The sequence below is a fragment of the Osmerus eperlanus genome, chromosome 28 (genome assembly GCF_963692335.1).
Source record: "Osmerus eperlanus chromosome 28, fOsmEpe2.1, whole genome shotgun sequence".
Taxonomy (NCBI): domain Eukaryota; kingdom Metazoa; phylum Chordata; class Actinopteri; order Osmeriformes; family Osmeridae; genus Osmerus; species Osmerus eperlanus.
The window spans coordinates 418,958-445,022 of record NC_085045.1 but is presented as its reverse complement, the minus strand read 5'-3'; the positions used below and the strand labels follow the sequence as shown (position 1 = coordinate 445,022).

General features: G+C 47.3%; 2 protein-coding genes across 4 annotated transcripts; both read right to left on the bottom strand.

Moving 5' to 3' along the window:
- Positions 1–2,625: 2,625 nt before the first annotated feature.
- Positions 2,626–9,014, bottom strand: LOC134015256 (ectoderm-neural cortex protein 1-like). 2 transcript variants are annotated; one of them, XM_062454663.1, is made up of 3 exons: positions 8,729–9,014; positions 6,462–8,257; positions 2,626–4,475 (listed from the first exon to the last, which is right to left on the bottom strand). In XM_062454663.1, exons 1-2 carry the CDS (start codon positions 8,744–8,746, stop codon positions 6,476–6,478), a joined length of 1,800 nt encoding a protein of 599 aa, XP_062310647.1. In that variant the 5' UTR covers positions 8,747–9,014; the 3' UTR covers positions 2,626–4,475; positions 6,462–6,475. The 2 variants fall into 2 exon arrangements, with proteins under 2 accessions (XP_062310647.1, XP_062310646.1); XM_062454662.1 differs by having other exon boundaries at positions 6,466–8,257.
- Positions 9,015–9,534: 520 nt separating this feature from the next.
- LOC134015039 (microtubule-associated protein futsch-like) lies at positions 9,535–26,065 on the bottom strand. Of its 2 annotated transcripts, none has more exons than XM_062454321.1 (12): positions 25,936–26,065; positions 20,550–20,686; positions 20,368–20,467; positions 19,610–19,695; positions 19,083–19,254; positions 18,706–18,885; positions 18,300–18,422; positions 18,031–18,149; positions 16,976–17,003; positions 16,784–16,895; positions 16,533–16,668; positions 9,535–16,428 (listed from the first exon to the last, which is right to left on the bottom strand). In XM_062454321.1, exons 2-12 carry the CDS (start codon positions 20,682–20,684, stop codon positions 10,795–10,797), a joined length of 6,825 nt encoding a protein of 2,274 aa, XP_062310305.1. In that variant the 5' UTR covers positions 20,685–20,686; positions 25,936–26,065; the 3' UTR covers positions 9,535–10,794. The 2 variants fall into 2 exon arrangements, with proteins under 2 accessions (XP_062310305.1, XP_062310306.1); XM_062454322.1 differs by having other exon boundaries at positions 16,542–16,668.

Sequence of the window (26,065 nt, the reverse complement as noted above, 5' to 3'; positions counted from 1 at the left end):
CACACACTCCCACACACTCACATGCAGCTGTAGGGACGCAGCACTCTCTAGGAGCGCTGGGTTGAGCATCTGTACCTGGACTGTGACAGTCTACGTTTGTTGGTTCTGTGAAATCATGAGATGAGTAGCTTCTCACATCTGAGTAAACAGACTTCTGGCTCTTACTCTTTAAGCGTTGCAGGTGTGCAGTCTTACAGACCCATGGCGCTAGATGAAAATTCTGACAAAGTATCTCTTGTTTTTGTCTGCTAGTGGTGAAGTCCTGAAAATAATTTTTGAGAAAAGCTGTGATGAATTAATTTAGCTTTGGAGTCACTGTAATCCTCTTGCGTTCTGCTTAAAACAAAACAAAGGACTTCCTTTGTGCCCTTACTCAATTTTTAAATGTGTTCATTTTAGACTGTTTTCATTCACTGTCAAATCCGGACCACAACTGAAACATTTTGCCGACACAAACCATAACTATCAACAGAGTCTTATCACATTTAGATTTCTGTGGTACATGCAGCTCCCTGGAAGTGAATGAAATCTCATCTCTTTCTCCTCAGGAAACACAGCCACAGCTGGTCTCAGGGTTTGAGGATGCGTGCTATTGGCTGATAAGACAGTTGTTGGGTGATGAGCAGAGATAGAAGCACGGGAACCTGTGATTCTCATGAACCTGATACAGAGAGCTGAGATACTGAGATAAGCCGTCTCCCACACCCTCCTCTCCAGCCCGCATTCAAACCTTTGTTATTGACAGATGCTTGTGAGGCGAAGGAGATTAGAGATGAATTGACAGCTCATGTTGGCTTGGAATATAAAACAGTCTTGAATAGATTGAGTCACACCCCTCACACACTGGATGAACGCATGCAGGCCATGGACACGGACACATCGTCTACACACACACACACACTCTCACACACACACACACACAGAGGCTCATTCACACCCAGTCTCCAGACTGGGTGTGATGTTGTCTTCTGATTGTTATTTCTCACAATGTCTCCTCCAAACCCAGCGCTGTTCTCATGCCCTTCCAGAGAGAGAGACAGAGAGAGAGAGGAAGAAATAACATAATAATAATAATGTATTCAGTTCGCAAACCCTTTGATCCTAAGATCTCTCTAATGGTCACCCTGATGGGTCCCAACTTGAGAGAGCAGAGTACCGAGCCCTGGCCGCCCCTGGGGTGTGTTCCTGGGAGCTTGTTAGCATTCCTCACTGGCAGGAAACTCCACTTCCTGTGCAGATTCATTGGTCCAGACAGAAAGCATCCCTGTGAGGGTTTAGAAGGGACGTTATGAGTAAACCATGTGGTTTGGGCGGAACCAGAGGACCACGGCTTCACACTGCTGTCCCCTATGTGAGCTCCACCCTGCAGCGCTGGTAACCAGCGCACAGATTAACAGATTTGGACACAGATTAAGATCAATCTAGACAAGGGCTTGGCGGTATGTCTTAAAATGTATATCATGCAGTGACTTTTGCAGTGCTTTGCCAGGGAAGAAGAGCTGATCACCGTCCTCCCCAGCCATCCACTCTTCATCACGCCGTCCTCCCCAGCCATCCACTCTTCATCACGCCGTCACAACTCCTCAGAGGTATTCCTGACTGGTACAGTGTGGTCATCCTTCAGGGGAGATGTGAAATGCTTACATAACATCTTGAGCCAGACTCTTACTCATTTGTGCGTTGGCATTTTATGATAATGTCAACTGCACTTCTGGACTATATTGTGTTTAAATACCATTCATGTCACCCTCAAGCCATCTCTCCTGAAGGCTCTCTTCTGAAGTACTAATTTCACAGATGAAGACAAGGGTGAACGCTGTGTCCTTCAGAGCACTTCCTGTCTTCTGTGTCCTTCAGAGCACTTCCTGTCTGCTGTGTCCTTCAGAGCACTTCCTGTCTGCTGTGTCCTTCAGAGCACTTCCTGTCTGCTGTGTCCTTCAGAGCACTTCCTGTCTGCTGTGTCCTTCAGAGCACTTCCTGTCTGCTGTGTCCTTCAGAGCACTTCCTGTCTTCTGTGTCCTTCAGAGCACTTCCTGTCTGCTGTGTCCTTCAGAGCACTTCCTGTCTGCTGTGTCCTTCAGAGCACTTCCTGTCTGCTGTGTCCTTCAGAGCACTTCCTGTCTGCTGTGTCCTTTAGCTCAGAGCACTTCCTGTGTCTGCTCCTCTCTCACATTACTCATATTGTTTGTGTCTGAGTCAGACACTTAATCCACATGGGAAACTATCCCAGATGAGATCAGGTGTGCGATGATGCAGCATTTGTGTCATGTTCTTCTTATTTGTCATCACCTGGGTGTTTTGAGTATCTGGTGGTGTGTGAACCCTCTGGAACAAGTTGAACTGGTATTTCTACCTGATTCAGATACTTCCGGAACCTGTCAGAATTGAGCTGTTTGTATTAACTATGGTATGTGATGACACCTGTATATGACTATGGCATGTATGCATAGGACATTGAAGGAGGATCCAAAACCGTTTAAAAAACAATTAGAAATACATTTATTTTGTGTTCAATCGAGTTGACACATCAGTGAGCCATGATGCCAGTGTTTCATGTTTATGAGGCGTGTAACTATTTCAACTTACGCTCCCCTTCACGGTTACACAAACAAGCAAGAACTAAACTCAGCTTTTACATTGAAGAGGAAAAACTCTTATTTTTAATATGAATTTCACACTGTGAAAAAGAATACACTTGTACAAAATGGAGACTTCTGTCTGACAAAATGGAATGTCTACAAACACAACACGTCCTGTCTCCTGTACCATGTTTCACTTCCTGATAGCACATCCTTATGCAGTCAAGAAATACCTTAATATCAATAACATCCATATGCAGTCAAGCGATACGTAAATATTCGTCAGGGTGCGTCACAATGCCACCAGAATATCAAGAACACCAACCCAGCTCTGAACAAACGCCACCAAATGTTTTTGGGAAAACACAAAACAAAGTCCGTAAACAAATAGAAAATGAAATGGAAACGTCTGTTAAAGTTTAAGCAAAATGATTAGTTTCCACTGTGTATTACACTGTTAAACAGGAAGGAATGTACTCGTGATTCACCCTGCTGTGGCGCTTAGAAGACACACAGTCAAACAGTAACACAAATTACAAGACTAGCAAGACGATTCCTGTCAAGCCAAATAGAGAAACTGTTCTTCCTTGATCAGTTGCAAAATGTTACATATTTAACCATCAACAACACTTAGATGTCTACATTTGTGATTTGTATACCTGAACACAAATTGGAAGTAACCAACTCTCAAGGCATTTATAGATATTGTTTATAAGGGTTCTATATATATATATATACACACACACACACACACACACATATATATATTGACATGTAATTTCTTTAGGAAATCATCCATGTGTAATCATCCATCATGAGAATGAGAAATCCCATAGACCTCAGTTCCCGCGGTAACAAGAGAACAAAGAGAAGTATCTTCTGTTCCTCCAGGCTTTACATAGAATTTGGCAAATCCTCAATATTAACATGTTGAGGTACATGTTGCTGGGTCAGAAGAAAATGTGCAAACAATTACAAGTAACAACACAAAAACAAAGTTAACTTAATGTGTAAAACAACACAAGCAGCCAGAAGAAGGGAAACTACATTCTGTTAAACAAATAGCATTCTGTCAAAAACATTCAGTTGCAGAGTTGAGTGTATGAAACATGTCTTCTTGAGTTCCTGGCGTGAGTTCCTGGCGTGTAACGGGCGTAGTTGCGTTGCTCCTCATGAGGATCTCTGGCTAGTGTGCACGTGTGTAACGGGCGTAGTTGCGTTGCTCCTCATGAGGATCTCTGGCTAGTGTGCACGTGTGTAACGGGCGTAGTTTCCCACACTGGTATTCAAACTCAGGCTCTCTGACAGCTACGCCAATGAGGATGGACAGTATTTATACTTGAGGTGTGAGTTTAACCAATTTACATCGGTGACACGTGTTTATGGTACAAGTCCACAGTAAGGAAACGTTCAATAACTGCAAGATCCTTGGATCAATGACAGGTCTCACTCACACCGAAGCCGGTCTCCTCCCATGACCCAGCCTGGACTGGTCCAGACCGGTCTGGTTACTGGTGACTGATCAGGATGATGACCCAGCCTGGACTGGTCCAGACCGAGCACAGCAGATCCAGTCAAACATCTCATTTTAGCCACCTATTACTAACACTCTTCCTCATTCATTTACGGGCTGAAACAGCCCTATAAACTAACCCTCTGTTACTGGACGCCTAACATAATACTACTGCCACTGATAAAGTAAGGAATGATTGGATCAGTCTCAATAGACAAATACGATGCAAAAACTAAAAGATAGTTTCATCCTTTATGTAAACCTGACATGATCTCACTCGTCACCGACTCTCCAGTCCTGCGTGTTGAGCTGTGCTCTCCTGCTCCTCCTGCTCCTCCTGCTCCCCCACCTGCTCCTCCTCCTCTCTTCTTCTCTTGGGAGGCCTGAGGAGAGTTGAACAAACCAGAAAAGGTCAAGCAAACATGACAAATCCCAGCACGTTTCTAATGCTCTCCAACGTTAATTCTTCCATCTTCTAATCTTTAGCTTTCGTCTACAACAGTCTATTCAGTTCCGATACTAACCCAATTACAAATTGTTATGAATGTGAATTGTGTGTTTCATTACCATTTCCAATAAAAAATCTACTGTTAATCTGTTCTTTACATAAAAAGCACATTATCCTGAACTCTGAAAGCTCTGGTCTACCACTGAGAAGTGAAAAGGAGTTACACAACAAGCAGAGAAAGAGTCAAGAGCTTTTTAGGCAGTGGCAGATGGAGTGACCATGATAGAGTGAATATAGGAAGGAGTGAACAGGAGTTGGCAGATAGAGAGAGGCACAGAGACATGCAGATAGAGAGAAAGAGAGAGAGAGGCGGACAGGGACACTTAAAGACTTCTCAGATCCTCCGCAGACCAGCTCTCCTGGTTGGAGGGGTAATAAAACTTGATGGGGCCCAGTCCAGTGTCTATGGGGCCGTTCTAAACACATTAATAACCCTCTCAATGGGCCCACCGCGGTTGGGGTTTACCGCCCTGCATAGGTGGGCAACATTCCAGAGGCCGGCCAGGTCGCTATGGAGTTTCTCTCTCACTCGTCTTTCCTCTGCGGAGTAACAGACTAACACATTATTCCTCCCTTAGTCAAATCTCTTCCTCTCCCCCCCTCTCTCTCCCCCCACTCTCCCTCTCCCGCCCCTCTCCTACGTCTCTCCCTTCCCACCCCTCTCTCACAAGGCTTGGGAAAACCTCTGGACAAAGGACAGCTTCCTGTGTGTAATCTAAGTCAGCTTGCTGTCTTGGTGGTGAGTGTTAACAGCTACAGGAAGTTAAGCAAGGTCTTTCCTGGTCCTTATGGTGCTCAAGGCAGTTCAGAGGATCTTTTGTGCTTCATCTTTATACAATGATGAGACATCACATAGCATGAGAAACTCAACTTGGACTTTAAACAAACAAAGTCTGCACTTAGGGCACATTGTCAAGATTTATTTCTGCAAGCATCTTACTGGGAAAAAGTTTCTTAAGAGCAGACTTTCCAATAAACAGCATCTCCTTTTATAAGGAAACAGGGGACAATAACCATTAGCGACCAGTGAAGGCTGACAAACACGCCACCTCTGTCCTTTATCACCTCCTAATCAAACAGCTTGGACAAAAGCCAGCCTGTCTGGGAGCGAGGCTCAGAGGTAGTGAGGAACGCCTGTCCAGGGAGAGGGCATTCCCAGAGCAACAAAGACCCCCTCTGAGAGCGTGCTCTGCTTTCTGTCAGGGACAGAGCAGTGACCCTCCAACTCTCCTCCTCCCCCTCTCCTCCCTCCCTCTCATGCTGTGTCCTCGTGGGTCTCAGCCCACCCAGGACTCTCACTTCAATAAACAATAAAGGCCACCGCCAAAGACTTCAGAACGACCCTCCCCGCCTCCCGTACCTAAGGGATCTGCAGAACACAAGACAAACCACCACCTCACCCAGGGAACCACCACCTCACCCAGGGAACCACCACCTCACCCAGGGAACCACCACCTCACCCAGGGAACCACCACCTCACCCAGGGAACCACCACCTCACCCAGGGAACCACCACCTCACCCAGGGAACCACCACCTCACCCAGGGAACCACCACCTCACCCAGGGAACCACCACCTCACCCAGGGAACCACCACCTCACCCAGGGAACCACCACCTCACCCAGGGAACGCTCATGACTCTGCTCCCTCCGGTCGGCTCTGAGGCTCTGCAGGCTATGAAAGCTCTCCTACACCATGGTTGAATGGTCATCTGCTATCTGGGTTATTCGCTGTATGTGGTTGATATCTGTCGTAAATACACTCTGTATGCTCAATATGTGCTGTTGGATTCATAGACAGATTTGGAGGTGTTGAGGTGTTAATAGTCTAAACTGCTAGAGTTGCTGGCTGTGTCAGCCCACCTACTCTGAAAAGGTTAGGTCGGTAGATGTTTCCAGGTACTGACGAAGGCGGTGGGGATCAGGGAGTAGGGCACGGTCGTGATGCTGTTCCAAGCGTCCAGCGTTGGGTCGTAGCAGTCCAGGGTCTTACACCGCTGGGTCCCGAAATACCCGCCCACCACAAACAGTTTGTTTCCGGAAGCCACCGCCTGGCAGCTCATCCGCTTGGCCGCCACATCTCCAACCTTGGTCCACTGGTAGCTGTCACTGCTGAATCTGTAGGCCGAACACGCAGAGTACTCGGTGTCCCCTCCCATGACGAAGATCTGGTTGTTGAGGACGGCAGCGGCGGTGTAGCGCCAGGGCTGCGGGCAGGAGGCCGGGACACTCCAGCGGTTCTGCTGAGGGTCGTAGCACTGCACCTTGGGGAGCTTGTCGTGGGCGACACTGGTACCACCAAACGCAAACAGCTTGAGCTTCACGCTGACGACGGCCGCGTTGCTAACCCCTTCCCTGAGAGGGGCCACCATGGCCCACTGGTTGCTGACTGGGTCGTACTTCTCCACCTGCTTGAGGGATAGGGAGGGGGAGGCCGGGAGGCTGCCAGTGCCGGCCGTGTGTCCGCCCACCACGTAGAGACAGTTTTTGAGTTCGGCACAACCGTGGCCAAACCGGGCGATCAGCATGGGAGCTGCCTTGGACCACTCCTCGTGGGACGTGTCGTACACCCAGACATCTTTGGAGACCCCATTCTCGGAGCCCCGCCCACCTGTCACGTAGACCTTGCAGCCGATGGCGCAGGCGCTGAACTCCTTCCTGGGGCTCGGAAGGTCAGACTTGGGGATGATCTCCTTGGCCTTCTGGTCCACCAGGTAGAGCTTGTCGCACATGAAGGTCTGTCCGCCCAGCAGGAAGAGGGCGTGGCTGGTCTTCCGCGGCCGGGCCAACGGGCTGGTGACCACGCCCTCGTTCTGCAGGATCCTGAGCTTGCAGCGGATGGCCTCGTCCACCAGCTGCTTGCTCTCGGCCTGGGCGTTGATCAGCTCCTCCGTGGAGACGTTCTCCATGAGGAAGATGGCGGGCAGCAGCGCCAGCCGGACGGCCCTCAGGATCTCCGGGAGGTGGCAGAGGCGTCGCTCCAGGTCGTAGTTGATCCAGCTGAGGGCGGTTTCATAGACAACTCTCTCGTCGTCCGTCTCCAGCTCCTCGTGCGACAGCAGCTGGACCGCCATGTCTTTCGGCAGCCGCAGGAAGTCCTCTGTCTTGCAGATGGCCGGGAAGTTACCAAGGCACATTCCCCAGGAGAGCTCGGAGAGCTTAGTGCACTGATGTGCATCGGCAAGGAGCAGCATCCCCAGGCAGTTGGACGGGTGCAGGTTCCTCTCGAGGAACTCCGCACACGCGTCTCGGATGTCCTGGAATTCCAGCATGTCTCCGGCCTCCAGGAGCGACTCGGCATTCTCCTCGTTGATGACGACACGCGACGAGTAGGCGTAGTCCAGGAGCAGCTCCAGAACCTCGGGGTGGACCGAGTCCCGGAAGTCCACCTCGCTGGCCTGGCTCTCCCGTAGCCCGCCGCTGAACATGGCTGCGAAGTAGCGGCTGCAGGCCGCGAGCACGGCGCGGTGGCAGGGGAATGAGCGCGCGCCGGCGTGCAGCAGGACGTCGGTAAACAGCCGCTGCTGCCGCAGGGAGTTGAGGTGCATGAGGACGCTGTCGGCGTAAGAGGACTTGTGGAACAGGAAGATGTTCATGGACGCACTGCTGCCTCTCGACTTGCGGTTCTCGTGAGTGCAGACAGACATTTTCATTGAATCCTTAAAACAAAAGTAAAGTAACTATTAAGGTATCTTCTATTTATTTAAGTGTTACATAGAGCCACATCTGTCACAGTAAAGAGCGTCTATGATCATACAAAACATTGGCATTGGCATTTAGCTATTTGTTAATAAGAGCGTCTGCCAAATTACTAAATGTAAATACTAACGAACAGGCTTCTGATTATAAAGCAAATACAACAGGTCTGTAATCTATACTTAATCTTCTAACTATTCATTATCTGGGTGTAACGTTGACATATCAAGACATTTATAGATGCGGGTAAATGTACTCAAAAAGCGAAAACGGTTGCATCGCTCAAGACGGCATCAAAAGTATAATAAAAGTTCGAATGCCGTTACTCTGAGGACGTTATGTAGAGCGTCTGATCATTCGAAACACGAGCTGCGTCTGTCCTGGATTGTAGCACAAAAAAGTTACAAATATGACATAAAAATGTATCAACGTACCTCTTTGAACGACAGCATGGATTCCAATGTTTCTTTTTTTAACTCTCGTGCATGGCAATTCAAGCAAAGCACGATGCTCGAGAACAATTGTTCGCCTCGCCAGTAAAATACAAAGTTAGGTTAATGTTATCTAGACACTCAAAACTGTGTCGTCCCAATCTTTCTCTCGTCTGCGAAATTTTTATTCAATCGAAATTAACGAAATATTTATTACGGAGGATGTGAGAAATGTGTTCTATAATCCCAAATAGATCCTGGAATGCGGTTGTAAACCCCGTCGTTTGGTTTGTCGTATGAGCGAAGTATTCTCTCCTCCAGCCTTTAAAGAGCGTTCAAAAAGTGTTGTGTAGGAGGGGCAAAGTGGGAGGGAGGGAGGGAGGGAGGGAGGGAGGGAGGGAGGGAGGGAGGGAGGGAGGGAGGGAGGGAGGGAGGGAGGGAGGGAGGGAGGGAGGAAGGCTACATGTAATCAATACATTACATGGTTTTAAAGCACAATATTGAAATATACTTTGGTTTTACAGATATTTATTTATTGTAATTATAGAAGGAGCAGATATAAGTAAATGTTATAGTAAATGTGGAACATGGGTAGAATTCATCTTGTTTTGGCACAATCTCCTCTTGTCCAAGACAAGAGGAAGGATGAGTGATTTAAGAGTTTATAGCACCACCTGCTGTTTGAAGACGTTCTCTCCGTGTGACAGGGTTTCTGCTTGTCTTGGTCTGTGACCATCTAGCCATGCTCTAAGAAGCCCTTCTCCTGGAGAGACGCCCATAATAAATAAAAAAACACCATCAGACATAAGTCACACTCTAAAAATCTTTATTTACTACCAATATAAGACCACTACAAAGTATCAAAGTCACAGCTCCAGAAGAAAATGCTCCTGTAAACATCTGTTCACCAAACGCAATAAGATGTTTGTTTGGAGGACCGCCGACAGAAAACATTATAACACGATGAAAGAGAAAAATACAACAACAAAAACATGATTTTTCCAATTGCATCTCTAGGAGCCTTCACATCACAGGTCACCGACAACAAGCATTTAATCAATTAGGAAAAAACTCAAAGCAAAATGTGATAAAATTGTTACATAGTGTGAGGAGATACATTAAATGGTTTAACAATTAAATGTAATGTTTTGTAATGACACTAATATTATTCTGTGTACGTCTACAGGTGGGGGTTTCCACAGCGTAATAATGTGTGTAGGTAGCATATGCTCTATAATGGAATCGTGAGAAAAATATAAACATTTGTCCACATCAACTTTTGTATAACATTATATGTGATTTTAGATCCTGAGCTTCATCAAAATTTGATCCGTATACATTTAAGTATAACAATTTGACTCAAATGTATTGTATAAAAATAAAATATATCTTAAAAAATATTCCCTTTGGAAGAGAAAAATTAAACAATAGTTCAAATATGTTACATGTTCCAAACACACATATAATCATATTTGAGACAATATAAATAATATTTTCAAAGCCAATTTTAAACTCAGACAATGTTTTGTAACTGCCAAAATATTGAAATGTGTTAATAGATGTTTTGAATTAACTAAATGGAGGATAATAACTTCAGGCATTTTTGTAACTACTAACCCAATATGTTGAAGAGAATTACAGTACACTAAAGTCTATATTCTATATTTTAACTCACGTCTTTATACTGTCTAAAAAGTGAAATGTTTATAGAGGGAAGGACTAGTTAAGCAATTATGAAAAACAGCAAGAAAATGTCAAATTGGCACCTGAAATTTTTATAAAAACCAATTCACAATTTGCCTTCGATATTGACACTATAAGTACAATATGAAAGGTATCAAATATGCACCACATTGATATTTAAATCATTTATGTTTAAAGAAATTACATGAAGAATTCAAGCAAAACATGAATGAAAAACGCATATGCAAAAGGTACTTTAGCTGTTCCCCTAGATAGCCTTTAACTTTGTGCCTTGTGTGCATGTGAGAGAGAGAGGGAAGTGGGGAGGGGGTGTGTGCGGGTGAGAACGTGTGTGAGTACAAGTGTGTGTGTGTGTGAAATGTACTCTATGTTCGGCTGCGGCGCTTGGACCTGTATGTGGGCGTGGGCTCGGCGCTCCTCCTCTTCCTCAGACTCCTCCTCTTCCTCAGACTCCTCCCAGGCGGAGGACTCTGCTCCTCCACAGAATCCTCAGGAGAAGCGTTCTCCACCTGCAGTGTGTGTGTGGCTTGGCTGAGTCTTCTGGATTTGCGCCGTGGTGCTGGGATGGGAGTGGCGATCGACCTCCCTCTCAGATTTCTCTTTAGGACCACTGGAGCCTCCTTTTCTTCCTCTGAGAGGAAGGAGGAGGAGGAGGAGGAGGAGGAGGAGGAGGAGGAGGAGGAGGAGGAGGAGGAGGACTCAGCTGCTGCTGAGTCCTCCTCCATCTGCTCTTCATCTTCATCTAACTCCAAGCAAATGTTGTTTTCTGCCTCTTTTGTTTTTTCCTCTCCTGTCTTTTCTTCCTCCTCATCTGCTCCATTTTCCTCTAGATTTTCCGTCTCCCCATCTTCCTCAAGTTCAGCTACCTCTTTGCCCTCTATGCCAGCTTCTCCCTCTTCTTCCTCTCCCTCACCTTCCTCTCCCTCTTCAGACTCCATGGCATCGCTGTCCGCCTCCTCTCCCCCCTCTTCAGTGTAATCCACCGAAGGTTTGCGGCGTTTGGATTTACGCCTCGTCATGGCTGCAGTCTTCTTCCGATGAACTCTTGTTTTTACCACAGGAGGTTCTATATCCTCTCCTGTCTTTTCTTCATTTGCTACGTTTCCGTGTAGATTTTCCGTCTCCCCATCTTCCTCAAGTTCAGCTACCTCTTTGCCCTCTATGCCAGCTTCTCCCTCTTCTTCCTCTCCCTCACCTTCCTCTCCTCCCTCTCCCTCCTCAGTGTAATCCACCGAGGGTTTGTGGCGTTTGGATTTACGCCTCGGCATGGCTGCAGTCTTCCGAAGGACTCTCATTTTTACCACAGGAGGTTCTTTGTCCTCTGCAGCCGTTTCCTGTCTCCTGTCATTTACTTTCTCCACTTCTGCTGCTTCACCCGTTTCCTCGGACGCCGGCTCCTCTGAAGGGATGGTTTCTGGCTCTGCTATTTCAGCGGGTTCTTCCGGTTCTTCTTGATGTTTTTGCCTTTTGGATTCCCGTGATGGTGTGGCCCCGAGGAGAGCCTTTGATCTGCTCCTCAAAGCTCTCGTCTCCACAACTGGAGGTTCGTCTTCTTCAGCCTCTTCCTTCACAGGACCGTCGGTCTGCGTCACCTTCGCTTCTTTTGGAGACTCTTCATCAGTCACCACATCTTCTTCTCCTATCTCCTGTTTATCAGTTTTTTCTGCGGTTTCTGTCTCGCCAGCCTCCTTCCTCTCCTTCTCCAGTATTTCCTCTGCTTGTTCTACATCTCGGGAAGCAGATGCAATCTTAGCGTCTTCCCCCTGCTTCCCCTCTTCAGTTTCAGCCAATTCCCCTGTCTCCACCTTCTCCTCTCCTACTTGCTCTTCTCCTGGCTCTACCATACCTTCCTCCTGTGGTTGGGTGATGGTTTCTTCTTTGTCCTCAGCATTTGCCACAGTGTCTGCGGTCAGGTCAGCCTCCTCTCCACCCCTCTTCTCCCCTTCCTCCTCTGTATCTTTCTGTGCTTCTTTCACCACCTCCTCTTCCTCCCAGCTCTTGGCTTCTTCCTCCACGGCTGGTGAGATCTTCTCGGCGTCTTCATCAAGAGGCATTTCTGATGCTGTGTCTGCTGCTTCCGCTGTCCTGGTCTCTGCTGCAGCATCTTCTGATTTCCCTTCTTCCTCCTCTTTGTCGGCCAGTCGCTCATCTCCTCCCTCAGCAGACTCCTCCTCAGCTATTTCTTCCACCACCTCCTCTTGAGCCTTTTCTTCCTCTGGAGTTTTGTCTTCTTCTGCTGCCGCGTCTTCATTGCCCTCCTCTTCCTCAGTCCTTGCCTCTGCCACCTCATTGCCCTCCTCTTCCTCATTCATTTCATTAGCCACTGCTTCTTTTACACTGTCTTTTTCTTGTTCAACATGTACTTCCTCCTTTGCTGCTCCTGCTTCCTGTTCTGCAGTCTCCTCTTCCTCCTGTTGATCAGGTTGTTTGCGGGCTCTCTTAGATTTGCGACTCGGTGTGACAGGTGCAGATTTCCTTCCTCTTCTCAGAACTCTTATTTCTATGACCGGTTCCTCTTCCTCCTCTTCCTCCTCTTCCTCTTTATGCTGTTTTTGTCCTCTGCCTGTGGATCTGTGTTTTGGAGTAGCTTTCCCGCTCTTCCTTCCTCTCCTAGAAGCTCTTGTTTCTACTGCTGGGGCTTCCTGTTCTTCCTCTGAGATCTTTGCCTCCTCAACTTCAGCTGGTGCCACCTTTTCTTCCAAGGTTTCTTCAGTTGGTGTTTCTACCACTTCATTTGATGGTTCTGTCTCTTTCTCCTCCTCCGCCGGCTCCTCTGAGGGCATTAGCTCTGAACCCTTTTCTGTAACCTCATCTCCAGCACTCTGGACCATGGGTTCAACTGTGCTCTGATCTTCTGTTTTTTCAATGTCTTCTACTGCAGCTGATTCTTCTGCTACAATTTCCTCCTCCTCTTTATCCTCATTCTTTTCCTCCACAGCCGTTGCTCCCTCATCCACCTTGTCCTCTTCCACAGTGCCCTTGTCAGCCCTAGCATCCTCCACAAGGTTCTCCTTGAGTGTCACTGCCTCAATCTTTTCTTCCTTGTCTTTTTCTTGTTCAACATTTACTTCCTCCTTTGCTGCTCCTGCTTCCTGTTCTGCAGTCTCCTCTTCCTCCTGTTGATCAGGTTGTTTGCGGGCTCTCTTAGATTTGCGACTCGGTGTGACAGTTGCAGATTTCCTTCCTCTTCTCAGAACTCTTATTTCTATGACCGGTTCCTCTTCCTCCTCTTCCTCCTCTTCCTCTTTATGCTGTTTTTGTCCTCTGCCTGTGGATCTGTGTTTTGGAGTAGCTTTCCCCCTCTTCCTTCCTCTCCTAGAAGCTCTTGTTTCTACTGCTGGAGCTTCCTGTTCTTCCTCTGAGATCTTTGCCTCCTCAACTTCAGCTGGTGCCACCTTTTCTTCCAAGGTTTCTTCAGTTGGTGTTTCTACCACTTCATTTGATGGTTCTGTCTCTTTCTCCTCCTCTGCCGGCTCCTCTGAGGGCATTAGCTCTGAACCGTTTTCTGTAACCTCATCTCCAGCACTCCGGACTACAGCCGACGTCATATTGTCCTCAATTTTTTCATCATCTTCTACTGCGGCTGATTCATCAGCCGTAGTTTCCTCTTCCCCGGTTTTCTCCTCCTTCTCATCCTCCATCTTCCCCTCCACAGCCTCCCCTGCTTCTTCCTCCAACTTGTCCATAGTCTGCTCTTCTTGTCCCCCCTGTTCCTCCAGGGCTACAGCATCTACCGGTTCCTCCAGGGCTACATCTCCTGGTTCTTCCAGGGCTATAGCACCTCCTGGTTCCTCCGGTGCTACACCATCTCCTGGTTCCTCTAGGGCTATAGCACCTGCTGGTTCCTCCGGTGCTACAACATCTCCTGGTTCCTCCAGGGCTACAGCTTCTCCTGGTTCCTCCAGTGCTACAGCATCTCCTGGTTCCTCCGACGTTACAGCTTCTCCTGGTTCCTCTGGTGCTACAACATCTTCTGGTTCCTCCAGGGATATAGCACCTCCTGGTTCCTCCGGCACTACAGCTTCTCCTGGTTCCTCCGGTGCTACAACATCTTCTGGTTCCTCCAGGGATATAGCACCTCCTGGTTCCTCCGGTGCTACAACATCTCCCGGTTCCTCCTGGGCTACAGCATTTCCTGGTTCCTCCATGGCTACAGCATCTCCTGGTTCCTCTGGTGCTACAACATCTTCTGGTTCCTCCAAGGATATAGCACTGCCTGGTTCCTCCGGCGCTACAGCTTCTCCTGGTTCCTCTGGTGCTACAACATATTCTGGTTCCTCCAGGGCTACAGCATCTCCTGGTTCCTCCAGGGCTACAACATCTCCTGGTTCCTCCAGGGCTACAACATCTCCTGGTTCTTCCAGTGCTACAGCGTCTCCTGGTTCCTTCAGGGCTACAGCATCTCCTGATTCCTTCAGGGCTACAGCATCTCCTGGTTCCTCCAGTGCTACAGCATCTCCTGGTTCCTCCAGGGCTACAACGTCTTCTGCCATTTTCTTCTCATCAGGAATAGTTTCATCTCTTCCCTTTTCTGCCACCTCTTCTGCTGAAGTTTCTCCATCTGTCTGTTTTTCTTCTGTTGTTTCCTTTACTTCTACGTCTTTACTTTCTTCCTCCTGTTTTGGTTTATCAGTTACTTGTGCACCCTCTTCATTTTGATCCGATAAGTCATCTTCATCAGCTACTTCCTGTTCTGCCTCCATCTTGTCCTCCTGCACGACTTTCTCTTCTTGTTGCTTGTCTACCTTTTTCTCATCCCCTTCATTAAGCACCTCTGGTGGAACCCGTTCCTCCTCACCTTCCTTCTCATTTTCTGCTTGTTCCTCATCTTGTTTTTCCTCAATTGTTGTCGTAGCCTCTTTCCCCTCCTCTTTCTCCTCCTCTTGTTCTTTATCATTCTTATCTATCGTAGGAGCTGCTGCTTGTTCATCGTTTTCTTTCACAGCATGACTGCGTGTGTATTTGCGAGGAGTAAAGTTAGCGATGATTGTAGTCCTCGTCCTCAAAACTCTGCTAAAGGTTTGCTGCTCTGCTGTCTCCTCTTTAGTTGTTTCCTGTAGCTCTCTGGGTTGTCGTGTTTTACCTCTCGGGGTCGTAGATGGTTTTTTACCCTCCTCTTCCTCTTCGGTTATTTTCAGGTGTCGCTGCGACTTGCGTCTGGGCGTTTCCATGGCAGCATTCTTCCCAAGTCTCGTTTTTCTCCCAGGAGGTTCTACTATCTCTGTAGGTTTCTCACCCTCCGTTTCCTGTCTCCTGTCATCTACTTCCTGTCCTTCTGCAGCCGTTTCCTGTCTCCTGTCATCTACTTTCTCCACTTCTGCTGCTTCACCCGTTTCCTCGGACGCCGGCTCCTCTGAAGGGATGGTTTCTGGCTCCGCTATTTCAGCGGGTTCTTCCGGTTCTTCTTGATGTTTTTGCCTTTCGGATTCCCGTGAAGGTGTGGCCCTGAGGAGAGTCTCTGATCTTTGGGACTGTGGGACTAACCCTTTGGGACTTTCCTGGGGTGCTTCCAAAGCCTTTGCAGCTGATCTGGAGGACTTTCTGATTGGATAGGTTTTGCATTCTGCTTTCTCGTCCACGGGTTGCTTTGAGAGATGAGTGGATCGGTGAGACCTGTCCCTCTCATTCTTGTCTTCTTTTTCGGACTCATCAGTTTTGCTTTCAGCCTCCCTGATCTCCTCCTGAACCGCCTCGTCCATCGTTGTGTCTTCATGTCCTGCCGCCTCCTCCGAAATCTGTTCTGAAGCAACATTCTCAACCTCCACCGCTGTCTGGAAGGTTGTTTTGGTCACATCCACCAGCACCACGGTGGCTCTCTGCAGCCGGAGGGCCTGAGCCTGGGCCTTCTCTCCTCCCTGGATCTCCTCAACAGCAGGCTCCTCGTTGGCCTCAGGTGATACTGTGCTCGAGACTGTGGCCGGTTTTTCTGGTTCACCAAGTAAAGGCTCGTCCTCTTTTGGCTTTTCTGCCTGTACTTCGATGGCTGTTTCAACAGTTTCCTGTAGAGAATTGAAAACATAAGGATAATGAAAAATCTTTCCTTGAGTTAACTGTTGGGCGCATAATAGTATACCTTTTGGATGAAATGGTAAAACATTCATACCCCAGCTACCTCTTCCTTGTCTGATTCCAGAGTGGTTTGTGCTGTTTCCTCCGCAGCGGTACAAGAGTCCCTCTGCTCCTGCTGCTCCTCCTGCTCCTCTTTGGGAGTGTCCACCTCTGCCTCAATATCCTCAATCCTGCATGAGATCAGAGCAGTAGTAGTTCCATCTTCATGTTTATTATCAGATGGGACGTGGGGTACATGATTATCGAAATAACGTTGGGTGTTCATAGGATCAAAATCTCAGGTACCTGATTACTTTTTCTGATTTGTTTTCCTCTGACACAGCTACCTCCTCTCTCATCTTCCTCCTCTTCAGCCCACTGCTCCTGCCGCGGGCAGTGACCGGCGTTTCCTCCGAGTCTGCAACAGATTGCATTCAAATCAACACACATCTAGGAGACATATCATCCCTATCAACTCATCATATATCAAATATTTACCTCTCGCAACTTCGATTTTCACTTCCTCCTGTAAACAGATCACAGAATATGAAAGACATAATTTGGTAATTCTGCAATGAATGAGATTAGGGCTGCAACTAACGATTATTTTAATAATCGATTAATCTGTCGATTCTTTTTTCGATTAATCGATGAATCTGATAAAAAAAAAAAAAAACGAAAAAGCATTAACTTCCAACCCTTTATTCAAAAACAGAACTGACAGTGCAAATTCACAGTGCAAAATATCTTCAGAATGTGCACAAACAAGCACACCATTTTGAAAAAGTTATTAATATTAGTGTGGATGTAATGCTATTTTCCAAGATGAGCAATTTATTTGAGTTTTGTTTAAAACTTTATTGAAAATTGAAAGGTTGTGGAAGTAGGCCAGACTTTATTAGAATAATCTGGTGTATATTTAAGATTTGTTGACACAATTTTGAAAAAAGTTAAGATTTGCGAGGATTAAGCTATTTTCAAAGATTAGTGATTTTCTATCATTTTATTTGAAACTTAATTGAAAAAGTAAAGGCTGTGGAAGTATACCAGACATTGTTAAGATACTCTGGTGTCTGTTTGAGGTTTTATATTCCCAAAAATATTATAACAGTCTACATTTTTCAAAATGGTATGGGTTATTTTCACCCGGTCCCTAACGTGATGCTGCAAAGTAGCGTCTTCCGAATGTGAGACGAATGTCGAATATGAAACTAACTTCACCTCGGTCAATTAACACACTGTTTCGATGTATTTAGTGTGAAATGCTCCCACACCTTGGGTCGTACTAATTTCTCTGCCTCCGCCATGTGTTTCAGAACAACGTTACTCAACAACGTCTCTCCGATGGCCTTTCCTCTACCTCCGCTCCGCGCTCAACTTAACTTTTTTTTTAATACTCAAACATCTCCGCGACATATTGAGTGGCGTAATAATCGCGCGACACAACGAATCGATAATGAAATTCGTTGCCAACGCTTTTAATAATCGATTCGTTGTTGCAGCCCTAAATGAGATACGTGTAAAACTTTTCTTTTTCATCTATTCAAACACACCACAATCTCCAATGATTCATGTCTCTGGATGGATGACGTTAGTTCCTCCATGACCACGTCGGTTTCAGTCACCTCATGACTAACAATCGATTGCTCAAAGGAGAGATTCTTCGATATTGCTGAAAAAATAAGTCTCATTTCAGTGGGTAATCTTCATTATGATGTTAGCCTAGAAAGGTCAACTTAAAGGGAATCCATTGTATTTATAGACAAAGATTATAGATCTGTACAAATGGGATTTTGCAACAAAGAAGGCTGGGTATTCTTACCAGTCAGATCCATGGCCTGGATCTTGCAGGCGATGTTGGTTCTCTGGCTGGGCCCTCCAACACTCTCCACCTCCCACAGTAGGCTGCTGTCGGCTGGGTACAGGCTCAGGTACTTGGCACAAACTGGGACCACACACAGGTTAGAATATATTTTTTTAGAAGAGACATGTATAGATGTAACATATGTTTAACTGGGAGATTAATTCTATCAATTCCAAGAGTAAACTGTGGTGTATTAACTTGCTGTGTATTACAGTATCTTACGGATAAATTGTATTAAATTAAGTACCATCAGTGCCACAGTAAGAACTAACGTTCTACCAAAAGTTATTTTATCAAAAATTTTAAACTGCAAACATTCTGTATTGAAAAATGTATATGAAATTATTTTGCTGTTTTGGATTACCTTTGCACATTGCTGCGGAGAGGGGGTATCTCAACCCTAGACTGTCCTCTTTGAAACTGTCAACAAAGTTTTCAAGCATTTGAAGGCCGAAGCCGTTGCCGCGGTGACGCTTCCTGACAAACATGGAGTCCATGACAGGAAGCTGGTACCGCTGGGTCACGAAGCTACTGCATAAGCTGTCTGGAAAGTAGGGACAGATTCTTCTCAGACCCAGAAAAATATTTTTTAAATGTTTTCACTTTACATAGCAGAAGCGTTTGGGTAAAATAAACATATTTTAAGGGGAAGAATTGTCACAGCATAGTTTTATTTTCTTTGTTATAGTTATATATTTTGCATCCCAGTTTGAGAGCCATCACTGGTTGTGAGTGTGTTACCTGAAGGCTTGACTGAGTAGAACCCCACTGCCTCTCCACTCTTCCAGAGGATTTTGGCGAAGTCTGTTTCCTCATGGCAGAGGAAGGGAAGCTCGTCAGAGCTCCTCTCTTTGGCTCTGTAAACTACACGATTTAGGATGTACAGAACTATTCTCTCTCTGATGGTTTCCACCTAGGAACACACATGTAAACAGACACACAGGTACACATACACAAGCACACACACACACACACACAGGCACACATACATACAGCTTTCAGTGAGATATGTTCATTGTGCCAGACCTGTTATACTCCAACCCATAATGGTGCCCCAATTTAAACCCTAACTCAACTTAAACAATTATACATTTGACATCTCTTGGTTAAGCTTAAGCCAGTATTGTTCATGAAGAGTTTTATAGGAGGTGGAAAAAACTCTTCGTACTTTCTCAGCCTTATCTCCACATCCTGTCCACAGCCTTATGCCCCAATCTCCACATCCTGTCCACAGCAGCACTATGATTCCAGGGAGCACCAGAACTCACCTCCATGGCTCCATCTCTGGATGGGTCAGACGTCCGGAGAATGTCCTCCACTGCCCACCACCTGTCCAGCAGGTACAGCCCCACAGCTGACACACACACACACACACACACACACACAGATATACACACACACACAGTACCTGTGAGCTGGTCTCTAAGGTTAGCTGGTCTCTAGTACCTGTGAGCTGGTGTCTAGAGGCAGCGTACCTGTGAGCTGGTGTCTAGAGGCAGCGTACCTGTGAGCTGGTGTCTAGAGGCAGCGTACCTGTGAGCTGGTGTCTAGAGGCAGCGTACCTGTGAGCTGGTGTCTAGAGGCAGCGTACCTGTGAGCTGGTGTCTAGAGGCAGAGTACCTGTGAGCTGGTGTCTAGAGGCAGCGTACCTGTGAGCTGGTGTCTAGAGGCAGAGTACCTGTGAGCTGGTGTCTAGAGGCAGCGTACCTGTGAGCTGGTGTCTAGAGGCAGCGTACCTGTGAGCTGGTGTCTAGAGGCAGAGTACCTGTGAGCTGGTGTCTAGAGGCAGAGTACCTGTGAGCTGGTGTCTAGAGGCAGCGTACCTGTGAGCTGGTGTCTAGAGGCAGAGTACCTGTGAGCTGGTGTCTAGAGGCAGCGTACCTGTGAGCTGGTGTCTAGAGGCAGCGTACCTGTGAGCTGGTGTCTAGAGGCAGCGTACCTGTGAGCTGGTGTCTAGAGGCAGCGTACCTGTGAGCTGGTGTCTAGAGGCAGCGTACCTGTGAGCTGGTGTCTAGAGGCAGAGTACCTGTGAGCTGGTCTCCTGGAGGGAAGAGGGCCAGGACCTTCTGCTGATTGCTGGCTCCGTACAGAGGAACAAACCCCACGTTGGGAAGACCGATAGGAACCTGGGAGAGAGGTCAGCCAGGGGGTCAGATAGGTAGATTGATTGGTGTGTGTGTAGGTGTGTATTGGTGTCTGTGGGTCTACCTGGGTGTGGTCCTCCAGTGTGAGGTACTGGGGTGAATCTGGGTTGCTGTACAGCAGCTCCTTCATGTAGTTCTGGGCGGAGCTCTCCAGAGCCTCCTGACTCACGCCCACAAGTACATCCACAGGGAACTCCATCCCTGCCAAGAGGAAACATGATGAATTAGCCCTACACAGTCATTACACATAGTTATGATTATAAGCATCTATGCTAGTCCTTTTGGGAGTTGTGTAATATTGGGAGTACAGGAGTTGGACTGTAGGGGTGTTTTGTGTAATGCTGCTCTGCTCAGTTTGCCAATGATGCAGGGTGCCAATGATGCAGGGTGCCAGTGATGCAGAGTGCCAGTGATGCAGGGTGCCAGTGATGCAGGGTGCCAGTGATGCAGGGTGCCAGTGATGCAGGGTGCCAGTGATGCAGGGTGCCAGTGATGCAGGGTGCCAGTGATGCAGAGTGCCAGTGATGCAGGGTGCCAGTGATGCAGAGTGCCAGTGATGCAGGGTGCCAGTGATGCAGAGTGCCAGTGATGCAGGGTGCCAGTGATGCAGGGTGCCAGTGATGCAGGGTGCCAGTGATTCAGGGTGCCAGTGATGCAGGGTGCCAGTGATGCAGGGTGCCAGTGATGCAGGGTGCCAGTGAAGCAGGGTGCCAGTGGTGCTAGTGGTGCAGGGAGCCAGTGATGCAGGGGGCCAGTGGTGCAGGGTGCCAGTGGTGCAGGGTGCCAGTGATGCAGGGTGCCAGTGGTGCAGGGTGCTAGTGGTGCAGGGTGCCAGTGATTCAGGGTGCCAGTGATGCAGGGTGCCAGTGATGCAGGGTGCCAGTGATGCAGGGTGCCAGTGATGCAGGGTGCCAGTGATGCAGGGTGCCAGTGATGCAGGGTGCCAGTGATTCAGGGTGCCAGTGATGCAGGGTGCCAGTGGTGCAGGGTGCCAGTGATGCAGGGTGCCAGTGATGCAGGGTGCCAGTGGTGCAGGGTGCTAGTGGTGCAGGGTGCCAGTGATGCAGGGTGCTAGTGGTGCAGGGTGCCAGTGGTGCAGGGTGCCAGTGGTGCAGGGTGCCAGTGGTGCAGGGTGCCAGTGGTGCAGGGTGCCAGTGATGCAGGGTGCTAGTGGTGCAGGGTGCCAGTGGTGCAGGGTGCCAGTGGTGCAGGGTGCCAGTGATGCAGGGTGCTAGTGGTGCAGGGTGCCAGTGATGCAGGGTGCCAGTGGTGCAGGGTGCCAGTGATGCAGGGTGCCAGTGGTGCAGGGTGCCAGTGATGCAGGGTGCCAGTGGTGCAGGGTGCTAGTGGTGCAGGGTGCCAGTGATGCAGGGTGCCAGTGGTGCAGGGTGCCAGTGGTGCAGGGTGCTAGTGGTGCAGGGTGTCAGTGGTGCAGGGTGCCAGTGGTGCAGGGTGCTAGTGGTGCAGGGTGCCAGTGATGCAGGGTGCCAGTGGTGCAGGGTGCCAGTGGTGCAGGGTGCCAGTGGTGCAGGGTGCCAGTGGTGCAGGGTGCCAGTGGTGCAGGGTGCCAGGCAGCACCAGGGAGAGCACAGACTTAAGACAAGTAGTAGCCTGAAGCTAATGTTGCTAACTAAGCATCTGTAGGAAAGCAACCTAACGCCATTGCTGTTCAAATAGCTCCAGACAGCACTGCAGCCAGGCTCCCGCAGAGAGAAGCCCTCTGTTACACTGAAGACTGTGGAATGTGTAGGAATGTGTAGGGGGGCTGTTAGGAGTACAGTAGTAAATATAACAATCCAGTCCATAACAATATAGTAATACAGGTCAGAATATTTCTAGATCTTGTCTCCAGTCCTTCTCCTGCTTCTCTGTTTGTGATAGACACTCCCAGCCCCTCCCAAACAGTTGAACACTGTGATAGGATCGGGGTGTTGTTGTATTGTAAATTCACAGAATCCGTCCTGATAAATAGCACTGCCCTCATTATCAGCCCATCACATGCTCCACACCTATACATCTGCTGTGTCTCCCAGCCAGATGATAAGATGCCCCTCCGCACCCCATGTCAGATACCATTAGCTTTGTAATATGGTCTGTTTCCTGCAATCGCTCTGTTACAGAAGTGCGAAGTACTGAACTTCAATCCCCACAGTCAACATACTGCCATCCCCCAGGCAACTGTTTCACCACCAGAACACACCTGTACCTGTTCCAGTTTGCCTAGAATCCACATCTCACCAGAAGTATGTGCCTCATTCAAAACACACACACAGACTCACACAGACTCACACACACACAGACTCACACAGACATACACACACAGACATACACACACAGACACAGACACACACACAGACACACACAGACATACACACACAGACTCATACACAGACACACACACACAGACTCACACAGACACACACACACAGACTCACACAGACATACACACACAGACATACACACACACAGGTGTGTCTTTGCGCCACACGGTGGAGCAAAGCTGAGCTGTGTGGTTACATAAGGGAACTCTATACGTCTCTATAAGTACCAGGAAGTACAGGGTCAACCCCCCACGTCTGCATGGGCCGTGGAGAACGTATAACAACAAGAGGGGCGGAGGCGTGCCCTCTGACACACTGACACACACACACTCACAAACAGAGACTGTTGTTTGAACATTCCCTACAGCTCCAACAGTTGACCCACTCTTTCTTGAAACGGACCACATCCACCCAGCTGTAAAGCCGTCTCACTGGGACTTCTGAGTAAACTCACAGAACCGCACACAAATCTGGAACACGGTCTAGGCTACATACTACTAAGCTCATGCACACATGTAAAATGCATGTGCAAACACAGAGGAATCTTATTAGAGCAGATTAGGACATACATGTTAAGACTATTGGGATGTATATTAACAATAAATAGAATAAAAGGCCACCAAAAGGATTTTTTATGTTAGATAACTGAGATCAACTTTGCTCCTGCAACAGTTTGGGAGCAGTGTAACCACCAGCAGCCCGCCACAGTCCAGCCCTGGACAGGAGGGCGACAGACACAGAAAGTAGGAAACAAGCTGGACTTTCCTCAAGCTCTCGATGTCGCTTGTCTCTTGGGAGCAGTTTTAATCCTGACTGCTGCTATGCTCCCTAGCTGGCTCTGTGTCTGTACATAATCTGGTGTTCCTGTCTGGGTGTCTGGGTGAAGCTGTGTTGTGGTGGGGTCTGTTATTCACTGGGTGAAGCTGTGTTGTGGTGGGGTCTGTTATTCACTGGGTGAAGCTGTGTTGTGGTGGGGTCTGTTATTCACTGGGTGAAGCTGTGTTGTGGTGGGGTCTGTTATTCACTGGGTGAAGCTGTGTTGTGGTGGGGTCATGAGGGATGGAGGGGGGGTGCTGTCTCTGATGGTGTTCAGAGCACTTCCAGTTCAGTAACTGTGTCCATTCTTAACCCTTGTGTTATCTTCGGGTCATTCTGACCCATCAGTCATTGTGACCCACCGTCGTATTGCAACAAATTTTCCGCATACAAAAACAAAGTGAAGCATTTTCTTTTAACCGCTGTCTCAGACCCCCCACATTGCGAAGGTTAAAAGAAAATTATTTGTATTTGTTTTTGTATTGGGTAAAATTGGGTAAACACAACGATGGTTCTTTATGAACCTTTGGGTCATGTGACCCGAAGGCAGAACAAGGGTTAAATAAAGTACATTTTGAAAGCTTGGTATTTACGCGAAATGCAAATGCAATGTCTGCAAAAATTATATATGTAGGCCCTATGCTTGTTTTGCATGAATTTGTGACTTATCCTAACCGCAATTTTAGCCTTTAAAAACCTCCAACATTCACCTACGAACATGCAAAACATAGTTATTTGCTTAATTTGTTGCATGCAGACCAAACTAGCCACACACACAAACATATGGAGGGAAGCCATATCTGGTGCAAACATACTTCATTTCTTAATAGGAGCGATGCCCATATATAGCGGTATGTACAAGTTGCTGTTTGTATGTGCCAGTTGACATGGTCATACATGCAGAGCTTGTGTGGTTGAACACTGTTGTTGCATAATGAGATCACATGCAGGATCCATGTGACTGCATGCTAAACCGACACACTTTGGGCGGCCTTCGTACTTTTTTATTCTAAAATGTACACAGACAATTTGCATGCAATATGTGTCGTTGAGTTGAATTTTCAAGCAAACAAGTATAAACCCATAACAAAGATATACAGTATCTAACACAACAACAAAAAACTAATTAAAAGTAGTTTTTGTGTGTGTGGGGGGGGGCTTTGGAGAAAGTTAAATCAAAACTCTCCACTGAAGTTCAATTTAACAGCCAGTCGAACTAAACGCGCGTCGTCTGAAAATAAAAGTGCTGACTACGTACTTAAAAGTATTACGCCGGGCAGAAATAAACAAAGCAGTTGCGGTTCCACGGCAGACTACTAGACACGAGAGGTTACGTTTGCACTTGTTCACGGCGTTTGCAAAATCCAAGTATTGGTACTGCTGCTTGTTTGGGAACAAAAAGTTCAGAAGAATGTGGAGGGGGCGGCGGCGCGCGGAGTGGGTGTGTGGCTGGCTCCTGCCTCTACGCTGAAGAGTGGAATCCTAGGATCGCCTCCACAATCTCCCGAAACGAATCATATTACTACAATATAGGCAAAGTTATGAACGTTTTATAATGTTGCCACGTAAATACTCCAGTCGGTAACCTACGATGTGTTTTAAAGAATACGGTATTTTGTCCCAAGTGCACCAAACACACAGACAAAAACATGATTGTTGGTCTCGCATAAGACATTTAAAATGGGTCATTCACACGACGATACAGACGATATAGTAACATGGAGACCGTAATAACATTATAGAATCAAAAGTCATTGTAAGCAAGAAACTGTCCCGAATTTAGAAAATCACCGAAGTTGGCGGGAGAAGTAGAGCCTATATGTGCAGCTTTCTGTCTTGTGTTTACAAAAAAAGCATACGAATTTAACATAAACGTGTTATAAGATATTAAGTTGTAAAAATAACAAAAAAAACATTGCATACAATGCAAATCAACAAACATTGCATGTAGTTAGTACGAGACTTTCTATAACCACTGTCTGATAAAATTCACCATAACCAAATCTGGAACATTTTGTTCTCCTTATACTAAATATATGTACTCTCCTTTGAAATGGGACCAAAACGCTTTGCTGTAAACTAGGCGCAGCTTATAAAAGTGGCAAATGTCTCCGTTTGTTTTGAAAGTGTTTTACGGGAGTCATCGGGTTCAACAATCCCTAATCCATCTGTGCGTATCGGATGCTCCTCTTCGCTCATTGCGCTCTAATTCTTTGTTCCATATCGAGCAGAAGTGCTGAACAACACGAACTGGACCTCGCGCAACCCAGCTAATTTACCGAGGGAAACTGCCGACAAAATGACAGAACTCACCTTCACTTAGTAGATAATTCGGTAGTCCCAATAAAACTACGTTATTTATTTAAATTCCGTAAACATCAGTGATGGTATTATTATGTTGGTCGGTGCTAGTCTTGGCGCATGCTCGCTTGACGACACCCCG